At 41.0% G+C, this 13039-nt stretch overlaps 1 protein-coding gene across 1 annotated transcript in view; it reads right to left on the reverse strand.

Moving 5' to 3' along the window:
• The window catches only part of CENPE (centromere protein E), a 65495-nt gene that overhangs the window by 27302 nt on the left and 25154 nt on the right, over positions 1 to 13039 (reverse strand). The window contains exons 21-30 of the mRNA XM_032224355.1: positions 12372 to 12523; positions 11343 to 11645; positions 9347 to 9658; positions 6727 to 7038; positions 5135 to 5446; positions 3621 to 3938; positions 2568 to 2726; positions 2232 to 2435; positions 897 to 1187; positions 657 to 794 (exon numbers count right to left, since the gene is read on the reverse strand). Coding sequence (XP_032080246.1) covers positions 657 to 794; positions 897 to 1187; positions 2232 to 2435; positions 2568 to 2726; positions 3621 to 3938; positions 5135 to 5446; positions 6727 to 7038; positions 9347 to 9658; positions 11343 to 11645; positions 12372 to 12523 — 2501 coding nt within the window. The remainder of the gene's footprint in view (positions 1 to 656; positions 795 to 896; positions 1188 to 2231; positions 2436 to 2567; positions 2727 to 3620; positions 3939 to 5134; positions 5447 to 6726; positions 7039 to 9346; positions 9659 to 11342; positions 11646 to 12371; positions 12524 to 13039) is intronic.

Raw genomic sequence — 13039 nt, forward strand, 5'->3', positions numbered from 1 at the left:
GCTTTCCTGAAGCTTGCAGAGGGCAAAAAAAACAGCCCAACGCGCCTCCCGAAAATCAGGAGGCTTCAGTGAGGCCTGCGCACATATGGGGGGTGTTGTGCGCACATGCGTGGGGGGAGGGCATTACATTATGGGTGTGGGCACGCATGCATAACAAACCCCCCCCCCCCCACTTCCCCTGCTTTTGGCATGCCTTGACAAAAAGGTTAGCCATCACTGGTATAGTTGGTTCAGAATGCAGCAGTGGGGCATTGTTGAGAATTCCTTGGAAAGTCCATTGAACACTGATGCTAACTAAGCTACACTAATTGTCAGTGAGTTTCCAGCTGCAATTCAAGGTGTTGTTTATAATCTATAAAGCTTTATCTGCATCTCTCTCAGAGTTTCTGCCTATTCTTTCAAAGATCAATGGAGCTCCTTCCCTGATGATATTCCAGGAATTTTTAAAGGCCTTACAGTAGGAGATTTGAGAAGGCTTGTCGGTAGTGAAATATTTTTTATTTGGGGGTGGTGGTGGAATATATGGGGTATAGTTTTCCAAATGCTTCAGATGTTTTCTGTTTTAAAAATTAAAGCTGAACAAAATTATTCTGGAACCAGGTGGCCTTTACATCTAATAAATAATAATGCTTTTTAAGTGTCACACATTTTCCTACCTTTTGTTTCAATTCCTCGTCAATTTTTGAAGTCTGAGAATCTGTGGCTATGGTTTTTCCTTTCAGTTCTTCTACCATTTCCTTATGTTCTCTGAGAGAATTATTAGCCTCATTCAATTGTTCCTGCAGTTCCAAATTCTTCAATGAAAAATAAAGCCACATGAAATAAAACCACATTTAAATTAAATGCTAATCCAACAAAAAGTATCTCCCCAAAGGTGGCAGCAATTGAATTCTTACCATTGGAACCAGCTTCTCTAGAGTCTCACCTAGATGGTAGACAGTTTGAGTCATGGTATCCTTCTCGGCTCGAAGAACCTCTACCTCTATTCTCAAATGCTCTTTTTCTTGGCCAATATTTTTAATGTCTTCTTCAGTGCTGTGAAGCTTCTGAACCAGCTCAGCATTCTCCTTCTGCAAGACTTCCACTTGAGACTCAAGACTAATTTTTAGCTGCTCTGCGTCATCAAAACTTTCTGCATTCTGATTCGTCTGGAGCAACTGCTGCAGGTCAACAGACTTCGTTTGTAGCTGTTGGATTTGAGAAAGAATGTTTATGAAATCGAACCTATCAAATGTCTCTGATTTTTTAATTTTCTATGAAAAGTAGGAAAGAATGGTGTATTCTTTCAGATAAGGGACTAGCAGTCTTTTGATTGTTAGAAGCAATTAATTGTGTGGTGGCGGTGTTTAGAATGCAGTACTGAGAGCTAACTCTGCCGACTGCCAGGAGTTCGATCCTGACCAGCTCAAGGTTGACTCCGCCTTCCATCCTTCAAAGATCAGTAAAATGACGACCCAGATTGTTAGGGGCAATATGCTGACTCTGTAAACTGCTTAGAGAGGGCTGTAAAGCACCATAAAGCGATATATACTGTATTTTTCGGAGTATAAGACGCACCCCTCCATCCCGAAAGTTGGTGCAAAGGTCTGTATGTCTTATACTCTGACTATTGTAGCGGGAGGGGAGGGGGGTTGCTGCAATGCTGATAAGCTGTTCTATAAAGGGTTGTGGCGGCGGCGGCTAATGGGCTGCCGCGAATGGGAGGAGGCAAATGGGCTGCAGCAAAGGTGCATCAGTGAACAGTCCGTGGCAAACAGGGATTGGTGGTGAATAGACTGCAGCAAATGGGCTGCGGTGGCAAACGGGCCCCACCAAATGGGTGTTGGTGAATGGGCACACTGAATGAGTATCGGCACCAAATGGGCATCATTGGTGAAGTCCGAAAAATACGGGAAGTGTTATTGCTATATATAATCTTTAGAGCAGACTAGTTGTGAAAAATGAACTGGCAATGCCACAGATATCAGCATAGCTGACTTTTTTTTTTATCCCAGTCTACAACCTCCAAGCATTTATTCATATTAGCCAGTTTTGCATGGAATGCTACTAAACAGAGACAATGTTCTTATTAAAGTTTTCTAATATTTTCTTTGCTGTAATAATACTGTTCAATGTGTTTATTGATTTTGGTACATTTTAAAATATTTTATTAATGTTTGGGCATTTTGGTGTAGGTTTGATCTTATTTGTTGCCACAGGCCAAAACAATGAATACATTGATTGATATGTACCACTTGGTAGCTTTCTAGATACTGATTCTTTTCCTTTTCCAAATCCTCCAGTTGATGTTGCAATGCCACCTTCTCTTGCTGGAGAGTGGCAATCTGCTCCTTAATCCACTGAAGTTCATTGTTGACGTCTTCATTTTGAATTTGGTTAACCGAGATGTCTTTCAAGTCGTCTGTTAATTTCAGAATCTGCAGTATCTGCAATATCTGCAATGAATATATTATTCCGTAAGTTCTTTGAAGGAAATAAATAAGCAGCCTTTGATCTAACAGAAAATCTACATCCCAGATCAAGAAATTTCATTCTGTCGATGCATTACGGTTACAGATATCTCTTACCTGTTGTTTCTGATCATCAATTGTGATCTCTAAAGTTTCCTTAACTCTTGAAATCTGTTTGTCTTTCTCTGCAATGGTTTCTTTAAGTTCTTTGATGCACTTCTGACACTGCTTCAAAGAATTCTGGGCACTCATGAAGCCCTCCTGGGCTTCAATATTCTTTCATAAAAAGATTGAAAAATAGACATATTCATGCATTAGAAATAACACAAAATATATTGTAGGGTACCAATAATATTTTCTCCCACATATGGTTGTTTTCTTAATACAGGGATGGACAATTTGATGTTACATGTGGTAGCAGAACAGAAAAGCACAACAGAGTTGGAAGCAGTGGTGAAATTTTTTGGAACCTCTTCTGTAGGTGTTGCCTGCTTTCTGGGTCCACTGGTGGAACCTCTTCTAACCAGTTCGGTAGATTTGATGAACTGGTTCTACCGAATAGGTGCGAACTGGAACCCACCTCTGGTTGGAAGGCACCAGAGTTGGAGGTCTTCTAGTTCAACCCCTGGTCAAGCAGGAGGCCCTATACCCATAATGGCGAAGCCGTGACACGCAAGCTGTTGCCCTAACTTGGCTCCAGCATGGATGTGCGTGCTGGCCAGCTGATTTTCAGCTGCCCCGCCCACGCTGCCCCTCCCCTCCCAGAAGTTTCTATGCGGCCCATTTTGGATAGCAGGTAAGAACACGGCTCGTATGGAGGCTCTAGGGGAGCATTTCCAGCTCCAGGGGGCAGGGAAGGCCGTTTTCACCCTCCCCAGGATCCAAAAGCCATGCACATAATGCACAGGGCAGCGGGGGGTAGGTGGGGTGTCACATATGCAGAGGGCAAGACATGGGGGGGATTAAATTATGGATGTGGGGAAGCACACGGGCGCTTTTGGCACCCAAGGGAAAAAAGATTCACCATCACTGCCCTATACCATTTCAGATGAATCCTTGCTGACTCCGAACCATACCCAATCAATTAAAAGTTCCAAAAGAATAAATATGGCCCATAATGATAAAGTCACCTGCTCTTTGCCTACTGTTTCTCTGCCATGTTTAACTTACCATCGAGATGGTATCTTGTATATCTTCTTTGAGCTGATCTCTCTCCTTCTCAAGGGCTTCCTGTTTTTGTTTGAAGTCATTTCTCTCTTGGGTCAAGGCTCTTATTTTTTCTTTATCCTCCTGAAGTCTTTCCATCATGTCTGACTTTTGTGCCTCCTCGGCTTCCATTTTGGACTCCCAAGCCTTCAACTGATCTTTGAGCTCTTCCATTTCACTCAGCTTTTCATGCGCTTCATCCAGTTGTTTTTTAAGTGTGAGCAGCTCCTCTTGCTTCAAGCCGTCCTCCTCTAATTCTTCCTTTTTGGTAGATTGCTTTGACTTTTCAGGAAATTAGAGCATATAAGTGAAACACAATTTAATATACTGAAAATGCAGCATCAAAAGTTGTCAAATGTTGTAATCGCTTTTAACATTGTTTTGCAATAATCTTAATGAATTCCTTGCAAATACTTAAGAATCATCTCCCCTCCTCCACATTCTCCTTCCACCATCAAATAACTTGAAAATATGTAAATATATGTAAAACTGATGCTGCCCGAACCAATGCAAACCAGCTGAATCCCACCCCTGCCCAAGCATCACATACTATTCTACTCCAGCTTACTTCTGTTGATGCATGCACTTCTACCACTGTTGAAATAGGCAGCATGCTGTGCAATTTAACAGTACAACTCTTTCTGGAATGACATCCTAGATATTAAAGGCTAAGACAAAACACTTTAATGATTCCAGCTAAGACCTGGGAGCCATATGTTGCAGTAGGGGTAATCCTTGACCTACAACAGTTCATTTAATGAATTGTTCAAATAATATTTTCTCCTACATATCGTTGTTTTCTTAATACAGGGATGGACAATTTGATGTTACATGTGGTAGAAGAACAGAAAAGCACAATGGAGTTGGAAGGCACCAGAGTTGGAGGTCTTCTATTTCAACCCCCCTGCTCAAGCAGGAGACCCTATACCTGTAATGGTGAACCTGTGGCATGCGGGCCACAGGTGGCATGTGGGCTGTTGCCCCAACTTGGCTCCAGCATGGATGTGCGTGCTGGCCAGCTGATTTTCAGCTGCCCCACCCACGCTGCTCTTCCCCTCCTAGGAGTTTCTATGTGGCCCAATTTGGATGGCAGATAAGTACAGGGCTTGTATGGAGTCTCTAGGGGGGCATTTCCAGCTCCAGGGGGCGGGGAAGGCTGTTTTCACCACTCCCAGGCTCCAAAAGCCATGCACACTTGCACAACGCAGCGGGGGGTAGGTGGGGTGTCACGCCCACATGTGCAGAGGGCAAGGCATGGGGTGTGTGTGTGTTAAATTATGGATGTGGGCATGCATACGGGGGCGTTTTCGGCACCCAAGGGAAAAAGATTCGCCATCGCTGCCCTATACCATTTCAGACGAATCCTTGCTGACTCCTAACCATACCCAATCAATTAAAAGTTCCAAAAGAATAAATATGGTGCAAGTGATAGAGTCACCTGCTCTTTGTCTACTGTTTCTCTGCCATGTTCAACTTACCATCGAGACGGTATCTTGTATAACTTCTTTGAGCTGATCTCTCTCCTTTTCAAGGGCTTCCTGTTTTTGTTTGAAGTCATTTCTCTCTTGGGTCAAGGCTCTTATTTTTTCTTTATCCTCCTGAAGTCTTTCTATCATGTCTGACTTTTGTGCCTCCTCGGCTTCCATTTTGGACTCCCAAGCCTTCAACTGATCTTTGAGCTCTTCCATTTCACTCAGCTTTTCATGCGCTTCATCCAGTTGTTTTTTAAGGGTGAGCAGTTCCTCTTGCTCCAAGTCCTTCTCCTCTAATTCTTCCTTTTTGGTAGATTGCTTTGATTTTTCAGGAAATTAGAGCATATAAGTGAAACACAATTTAATATATTGAAAATGCAGTATCAAAAGTTGTCAAATGTTGTAAGTGCTTTTAACTTTGTTTTGCAATAATCTTAATGAATTCCTTGCTAATACTTAAGAATCATTTCCCTTCCACCATCAAATAACTTGAAAATATGTAAATATATGTAAAACTGATGCTGCTACCAAAAAGACATTCTAAGTGTATTGTAACAACATTCTCTTAAACAATGATCTCTTTGAATGGATAGTCAGTGTAGTATAATTGCCGAGGCTACAAGGAGAGAGATTCAAGAGTACTAGAAGCGCGTTAACCTGGCGGTCTGTGGGCCAGATGCATCACATGCAGGCCACGCCCACTCCAACTCCGCGAAAAAAGATCACAATACGTCACACTTATGCATCAGTCTGTTTTGTATCTCTGATTAATGAATTCTCAGTACCTTGGCTATAAAAGGCAATTGTTTTGCCATAGGAAATTACCTGCTAAATCTTTTCTTTTAAAGCAGCAGCAGATAATTCCATTCCACTTTCAGTGTGAAATTGGAAAATTAGACGAAGCAATAACAAGTTCCAACACAGTAGGCTGAGTACCGAGATGCAATTTGATACACAAAATATAATGGGTCTAATACTTGCTGTAACTTGTATACAATGTACAGGTGGCAGGGAAGGTCGTTTTCACCCTCCCCAGGCTCCAAAAGCCACGCACACATGCACAGGGCAGCGGGAGGGGGGGATTTCACGCCCACATGTGCACAGGGCAAGGCATGGGGGGGATTAAATTATGGATGTGGGCACGGACATGCGGGCACTTTCGGCACCCAAGGGAAAAAAGATTCGCCATCACTGCACTATACCATTTCAGACCAATAGTTATCCAGTCTCTTTTTGAAAACCTCCAGTGTTGGAGCACTCACAAGTACTGCAGGCAAGTCATTCCACTGATAAATTGCCTAATTTTTCTCCCAAAATCCTATGATGGTTTAGTTGCATTTTTCTGAAACTCACATGTAAAATGAATGTAAGGATGGAAATAGCCGTACTCAGCATTTATGAGGCGAGATGTGCCTGTTATCACTCTTAACTTCCCTAAAAGAACAATATTTTTGGCTGCACTTTGTGATATCAATGAATACAATCCTTGCTGACTCCGAACCATACCCAATCAATTAAAAGTTCCAAAAGAATAAATATGGCCTATAATGATAGTCACCTGCTCTTTGTCTACTGTTTCTCTGCCATGTTCAACTTACCATTGAGAGGGTATCTTGTATAACTTCTTTGAGCTGATCTCTCTCCTTCTCAAGGGCTTCCTGTTTTTGTTTGAAGTCATTTCTTTCTTGGGTCAAGGCTCTTATTTTTTCTTTATCCTCCTGAAGTCTTTCCATCATGTCTGACATTTGTGCCTCCTCGGCTTCCATTTTGGACTCCCAAGCCTTCAACTGATCTTTGAGCTCTTCCATTTCACTCAGCTTTTCATGCGCTTCATCCAGTTGTTTTTTAAGGGTGAGCAGCTCCTCTTGCTCCAAGCCCTTTTCCTCTAATTCTTCCTTTTTGGTAGATTGCTTTTATTTTTCAGGAAATTAGAGCATATAAGTGAAACACAGTTTAATATACTGAAAATGCAGCATCAAAAGTTGTAATCAAATGTTGTAATCGCTTTTAACATTGTTTTGCAATAATCTTAATGAATTCCTTGCAAATACTTAAGAATCTTTTTCCCTCCTCCACATTCTCCTTTCACCATCAAACAACTTTAAAATATGTAAATATATGTAAAAATGATGCTGCTACCAAAAAGACATTCTAACTGTATTGTAACAATAGTCTCTTAAAGAATGATCCCTTTGAATGGATGGTCAATGTAGTATAATGGCCAAGGCTACGGGGAGACAGATTCAAGAGTACTAGAAGCAGGGGAAATATCCCAGAGCAGGGGCGTCAAACTGGCAGTCTGTGGGCCAGATGCATCACATGCAGGCCACGCCCACTCCAGCTCCGTGAAAAAACATCACAATACGTCACGTGATGCGGTATGTTTGACACGTGTGCCCTAGATACTTAATACTTAATCTGCTTGGACTTTTAGTATAAAAAATAGTAGATGCATAGCAGAGCCAGGGAATATTCATGGGGTTATTACTAGGTTTAGAGATACCGAGGTCACAGGAAAGGTATTTCACAGGTCAACTTATGCATCAGTCTGTTTTGTATCCATGATTAATGAATTCTCAGTACCTTGGCTATAAAAGGCAATTGTTTTGCCATAGGAAATTACCTGCTAAATCTTTTCTTTTAAAACAGCAGCAGATAATTCCATTCTACTTTCAGTGTGAAATTGGAAAATTAGACGAAGCAATAACAAGCTCCAACACAGTAGGCTGAGTACCGAGATGCAATTTGATACACCAAGTATAATGGGTTTAATACTTGCTGTAAGTTGTATACAATGTACAGATTCATACAATGCTCCAAGTCCTAAATCCAGATTTAACCAAACATGCTGTAGTTCCTATATTCCCATAACATGGCATGTCTAAAACAAATGTCTATGGTATAGTTTACCATGATAGCAAGTATGAATTAGATCAAGACCACACAATTAGCAGTTTCATGTTAGCTAAGCAATGGGCTGGGATTGAAAAATGTTAGTAACCGGTAATCTGCTTGGTTGCTAGTGGGTGTGACCTACTTGGCCTGCTTCAGCACGGTGGTGTATGTGTGTGTTTTGCCCTATCCAGGCCCCGGAGGCCCTCCAGAGGCCGGAAACAGGCCTGTTTTTTGCCCTTCCCAGGCTTTGGAGGCTTTTCCCTAGCCTCCAGGAGGTCGAATGTCAGGCTCTGGAGGCTAGAAAAGGGCCCATTTCCAGACTTCCAGGAGCCCCATTTTTTGCCCTTCCAGAGCCTCTGTGTGGGGCCTGCACTTTACCTGGCATGATGAATGGGCCACATAGTAGAGTCCTGGGAAGGGCGGGCCCAGACGGTCCTTGCAACAACTGGTTTGCTGAACGGGATGCAAAATTAACATCTGGTTCGCCCGAACCAGTGCAAACCAGCTGAATCCCACCCCTGGCTAAGCATCACATATTATTATACTCCAGCTTATTTCTGTTGATGTAGGCAAGGCTGCATGCACTTCTACCGTTGTTGAAATAGGCAGCATGCTGAGCAATTTAACAGTACAACTCTTTCTGGAATGATATCCTAGATATTAAAGGCTAAGACAAAACAGTTTAATGATTCCAGCTAAGACCTGGGTGCCATATGTTGCAGTAGGGGTAATCCTTGATCTACAACAGTTCATTTAGTGACTGTTCAAATAATATTTTCTCCTACATATGGTTGTTTTCTTAATACAGGGATGGACAATTTGTTGTTACACGTGGTAGCAGAACAGAAAAGCACAACAGAGTTGGAAGGTAACAGAATTGGAGGTCTTCTAGTTCAACCCCTGGTCAAGCAGGAGGCCCTATACCATTTCAGACCAATAGTTGTCCAGTCTCTTCTTGAAAACCTCCAGTATTGGAGCACTCACAAATACTGCAGGTAAGTCGTTCCACTGATTAATTGCCTAATTTTTCTCCAAAAAATCATATGATGGTTTACTTGCATTTTTCTAAAACGCACACGTAAAATGAATGTAAGGATGGAAATAGCCGTACTCAGCATTTATGAGGCGCGATGTGCCTGCTATCACTCTTAACTTCCCTAAAAGAACAATATTTTTGGCTGCACTTAGTGATATCACCGAATACAATCCTTGCTGACTCCTAACCATACCCAATCAATTAAAAGTTCCAAAAGAATAAATATGGTCCATAATGATAAAGTCACCTGCTTTTTGCCTACTGTTTCTCTGCCATGTTCAACTTACCATCGAGACGGTATCTTGTATATCTTCTTTGAGTTGATCTCTCTCCTTCTCAAGGGCTTCCTGTTTTTGTTTGAAGTCATTTCTTTCTTGGGTCAAGGCTCTTATTTTTTCTTTATCCTCCTGAAGTCTTTCCATCATGTCTGACTTTTGTGCCTCCTCGGCTTCCATTTTGGACTCCCAAGCCTTCAACTGATCTTTGAGCTCTTCCATTTCACTCAGCTTTTCATGCGCTTCATCCAGTTGTTTTTTAAGGGTGAGCAGCTCCTCTTGCTCCAAGCCCTTTTCCTCTAATTCTTCCTTTTTGGTAGATTGCTTTGATTTTTCAGGAAATTAGAGCATATAAGTGAAACACAATTTAATATATTGAAAATGCTAGTTATCAAACGTCGTAATCGCTTTTAACTTTGTTTTGCAATAATCTTAATGAATTCCTTGCAAATACTTAAGAATCATTTCCCTTCCTCCACATTCTCCTTCCACCATCAAATAACTTGAAAATATGTAAATATATGTAAAACTGATGCTCCTACCAAAAAGACATTCTAAGTGTATTGTAACAATAGTCTCTTAAACAATGATCCCTTTGAATGGATAGTCAGTGTGTTCTGACCCCCTCGGCCTGTGAATAAACCAGAATGCAGGCCTGGCTGTTTGCCACTACTCAATTATTGAGATAACGAATCCTTTGGCTGAGGGCCCAGGCAACTCACGTTCAAAACAGTAGCTCTGCTGCAACCCAGATAATCCAAACAAAGCAACCCAGAGAATCCAAATGGACACGGCTAGAATACACGGATAGATTTTATTCACTACTAATTCGAACGGTTGTTTCCTGCAAATGTCCCCTCCCAACGCCTCACCTATAATCTCTCTTGGGAGGGGCCAATCAACAACCACCTGGGCTTAATCATCTTCTGTGAGATTGCCTACGGAGTTGCTGCTTCCGTTTCTCAGCCCGTCTCAATCTAGCATCAGGGAGAAACTGCCTATGATCTTCCCCACTGCTCCATGCCTCAGGCGCCTCCTGGTGGCCAACCAGCCTCTCTGGTCTCTGCTCTGAGTCTGAACCCTGCCCAGGATCCTCCACATCTTCCATGGCAGACTCATATGCTTCCTCGCTATCCGAGTCCATCAGCAGCTCAACCAGATCCTGCTGGGCCACAACATCAGTGTAATATAATGGCCAAGACTATGGGGAGACAAAGATTCAGGAGTACTAGCAGCCTTGGATATACCCTAGAGCAGGGGGGTCAAACTGGTGGCCTGTGGCCAGATGCATCACATGCAGGCCACCCCCACTCCAGCTCTGCAAAAAAAACATCACAATATGTCATGTGATGCAGTGTGTTTGACACCTGTGCCCTATAGCAATACTTAATCTCTGCTTGGACTTTTAGTATAAAAAATAGTAGATGCATAGCAGAGCCAGGGAATATACACAGGACTATTACAAGGTTTAGAGATACCTAGGTCACAGGAAAGGTATTTCACAGGTGATAAGTCAACTTATGCATCAGTCTGTTTTGTATCCATGATTAATGAATTCTCAGTACAGTGACATAGGAAATTTCCTGCTAAATCTTTTCCTTTAAAGCAACAGCAGATAATTCCATTCCACTTTCTGTGTGAAATTGGAAAATTAAACAAAGCAATAACAACAGTAATAACCAAGAGGTACCTAGGCTCCAACACTGTAGGCTGAGCTCCCAGATGCAATTTGATGCACAAAGTATAATGGGTCTAATATGGCCTGTAAATTGGATACAATGTACAGATTCATACAATGCTCCCAAGTCCTAAATCTAGATTTAACCAAACATGCTCTAGTTCCTATATTCACATAACATGCCTTGTCTAAAAGAATTGTCTATGTCCGCGATGGCTAACCTATGGCACGCATGTCACAGAGGGCACGCAAGCTGTCGCCCCAACTCAGCTCCGCCGCGCATGTGTCAATGTATCTACTGACTTATCATATTATAAAATGGGCACTTACCTCTTGGGTATTATAACTGATGGAAGTATTGAGACATCCATTGGAACAGGAATCTATTTGTGTTTTCATGGATTTGTCTTCTTCAGCCACATCCAAGAATTTCTGCTCCAATTTATCACATGGCTGTCTGAGTTCTTCAAAAGCTACGGTGTGTCCTCTTATCACTTCATCATTGGCTAAATCCATTTTGGATGCCAACGCTTGAGTTGCTTCATTAAGCTTTCTCTCTTTTTCAGCAACTTGAGACCACAACATTTCTTTTTCTGACATCAGCAAAGCAATTGTGTCGTTTTTTTCAACAATCTGTTAATAAAACCAAAAGCATATATTATGAACAAAATATGGGAGAACAGCTCTTATAGTGTTTTCGTTATGTTTTAAAAATTAACTAGATAATAATGGAAGATAATTGTTTGGGATTCTAGGTTTGCTTCTCTAACGGGAATCAATTTGATGTCTGTCATTATTCCAAAACTAACCAAAAGATTATCGTAATCTTGCTTTAAGTCTTAAAAAGAAATCTTGTAGGGACTTGCTCTATTTTCTTAGCTGAAGTCTATTACTGCTTATCACACTTTGCCAATCAACCCTATCTTCTAACAAATTCTGTATTCCCCAATTTTAACAGTCTAATACCCAAAATTCCATTCTCTAAATATGAAGGAAACTGGAAGTTAAAACAACAAAATACACTGTGATTTCGCTTTGAATCAATAAAGTAGCTGCCTCTTTTTCAGGATTGGGTAACTGATTTGGAAGCTACCCCAAGAAACAACTATTTATTTTGCTAGGAGCATGTTCCAAAGTCACTGTGTAAAGCCCTTGCAACTAATCATTGACTTTCTGCTAAAGGTCAATAAAATTGTTTACAATGCTGAAATAGATCACTAGTGCTAGAAGTCTGTTTTAGGAAACAGTGAAGAAAATAAAATTTATTCTGAAAAGAGAAAACATTTCACTTGAAAATGTAAGTATTGCTATATAAAATGGTATTGAATAATTTCCAGTGATTCATGCAATATTATTTACTTCTTTATGTAAGATTTCAAGATCTGATCCACAGTTTACTTCTGATAAACCAGCCAACTTTTCCTTTAAATCCACGTTCTCGTCCAAGGCTTTATTAAGCTGATTTTTTAAATCCTCCATTTTCCCTTCCAACTCCATATATGGTAGCAAGTCTGGAAAAGAGAGGGCAAAACGTATCACAGAAATGAATGACAACTGTGCTATGTTGACTGGATTGCTCTATACATAGGAAGCTACATCATGGGGAGTCCATATCATCAACGGTTCTTTGGTTTTCATCAACTTTTGCTGTCTTACTTATAAATACTGGAGATTAAATCTTGGACTATACATAAAGAATACTGTATATCTTTGAGCTACAGTCCCAGTTCTTATTTTTATACATTTTAGGTAGGGTGAAATTTCTTGTTAAAATGCAGAGTAATTTATATCCCGAGTTTTGCAAATGACATTGCTGACAGAAACAGAAAAACAGTGACATAACAACAAAAGCCACTCTTCCTTACACCCCTAAAAAATAAAACTTTGCTGCTCATACAGTTTGGTTTATTTCCTCTCTGTTCCTTTTTTTAGTTATGCAGTTTCCTTTCTCCATATTCTACTGATATGACTTCTGATTTTCAGAACAATCTTTAACTTTGAAACTCCCGAGCAGCAGTTATATCCTT

The sequence above is a fragment of the Thamnophis elegans genome, chromosome 9, assembly GCF_009769535.1.
Source record: "Thamnophis elegans isolate rThaEle1 chromosome 9, rThaEle1.pri, whole genome shotgun sequence".
Lineage (NCBI taxonomy): Eukaryota > Metazoa > Chordata > Lepidosauria > Squamata > Colubridae > Thamnophis > Thamnophis elegans.